General features: G+C 55.2%; 1 protein-coding gene across 1 annotated transcript in view; it reads right to left on the bottom strand.

Annotated features, from left to right (window-relative positions):
- The window catches only part of LOC112124936 (inhibin beta C chain-like), a 6,416-nt gene extending 5,350 nt beyond the window's left edge, over positions 1-1,066 (bottom strand). Inside the window, exon 1 of the mRNA XM_026662619.1 lies at positions 553-1,066. Within this exon, the coding sequence (XP_026518404.1) occupies positions 553-916 (364 nt within the window). The 5' untranslated portion in view covers positions 917-1,066. The remainder of the gene's footprint in view (positions 1-552) is intronic.
- Positions 1,067-1,503: the final 437 nt, after the last annotated feature.

Raw genomic sequence — 1,503 nt, forward strand, 5'->3', positions numbered from 1 at the left:
CCCCCCCCCCCCGACCCTTTTCAGCAGTACGGCCGCCTCGCCAGTTCCCCTCCCCGCAACCAACGTGTAGTTGTGCGTTTGATTTTTCCTTCCTCGGGGAAGTACTTTGCCCTCTGTCTTTATCGAATTGCATCTTGTTGATTTCAGATCAATGCTCTGATTCGTCAAGGTCATTTTGAATTCTAAACCTGAACGCCAAAGCTTGCTACCCCTCCCACCTTGATGTCATCGGCAAGTTGTAGAAGCATTCCCCCCACTCCACTACCCAAGTCACCGATGAAAATATTGAATAGTGCCAGACCCAGGGCTTACCCCTGCAGGACCTCGCTAAACACTCTCCCCCAGTTTGACAGTGAACTACTCTTATGTGTTTATTTCCTTGAGGTGTAAGGTTGGATGTAAGTGCTTGGGGGAGTGATTTATGTTCCTGCACCCTTTTGGGGTTGCAATGGGGTAAAATGCCCCCTTGCAGAGGCCCCTCTCGGGGGATGTCTCTTTCCCACGCTATGCCCCTGCAGCACCCCTTGAGCCATCCCGTGAGACCTTACAGACCTGGCTCAGCAAAGCTGAGAATCTCATAGTCTTGCTCATCCGGCTTGGGGCTCTGGCTCGGCATCTCCGACGTGACGCTCGGGGTCGTGCGCCCGACACGGAGCCTCCCCAGAGCTGTCAGGAGGCCAGCGCTGAAGACTGGCTGGGTCACATTGGGTCGCTCCTTCAAGTGCAGCTTGGAGAGAATACTCTCCTTTGCTAGCTCAATGAGGAACGCCTTCTGCACGCCTGGGTCCAGGGCTGCCATCTCGCAGGCAGGGCATCGACCTGCCCCGGGCTCGGCTACTCCGATGAGTATTAAAAGCAGGAGGGCTTGTCCGGTGGCCATCTCTTTCTGATCCCCGCAGGCAAAGGGCATAGGCATCCAGCAGGCTGGTTTTCTCAAACGGCACAAGGTCTGGTACCACCACAGCAACGGAGCTGGGTTCCCGCCTGGAAAAGGAGCCCCACAAAGTCAGTGCCGGGAGGGTCAAACTAAAAGCCAACGTGGAGCCTGCCCTTCTGTGAGCTGATTTCGCAGCCCCACTCCTGGATTACCGGGAAGTCTCGTTTCACTGCCTCTGACGCAAATATTGGCTGATCCCAGTGCAGATAAACGCCCCTCTGATCCCGCAAGACCGTTCCCGTAGGCCACAGATTTTGGAGGTGTTAAGGTAGCCCTGGGGGAGAGGTGTGTTTGGGGTCCTGCTGGATCTGGCTGGGTTTTGTGACTTAGCAGCCAAGATCAATTAAAAACAAAAAAGGCTGAAAACATTTGGGACCGAACACAGGAGTCGGTGCGTGACTATTACATTTGTATTGGGATAGCGACGACAGGTGTCAGTCAGGTCAGGGCCCCCTTGTGCCAGGCGCTGGACAAATGCACACAGCCTGTCCCTGCCCCAAAGAGCTCGCAGTCTGTGTATGGCAAAGAGTAATTGGCAGACAGCTCCTCCCAGCAGAGGAGAGCGA

Source organism: Terrapene carolina, unplaced genomic scaffold, assembly GCF_002925995.2.
Source record: "Terrapene carolina triunguis isolate 2854851 unplaced genomic scaffold, T_m_triunguis-2.0 Scaffold28817, whole genome shotgun sequence".
Classification (NCBI taxonomy): Eukaryota; Metazoa; Chordata; order Testudines; family Emydidae; genus Terrapene; species Terrapene triunguis.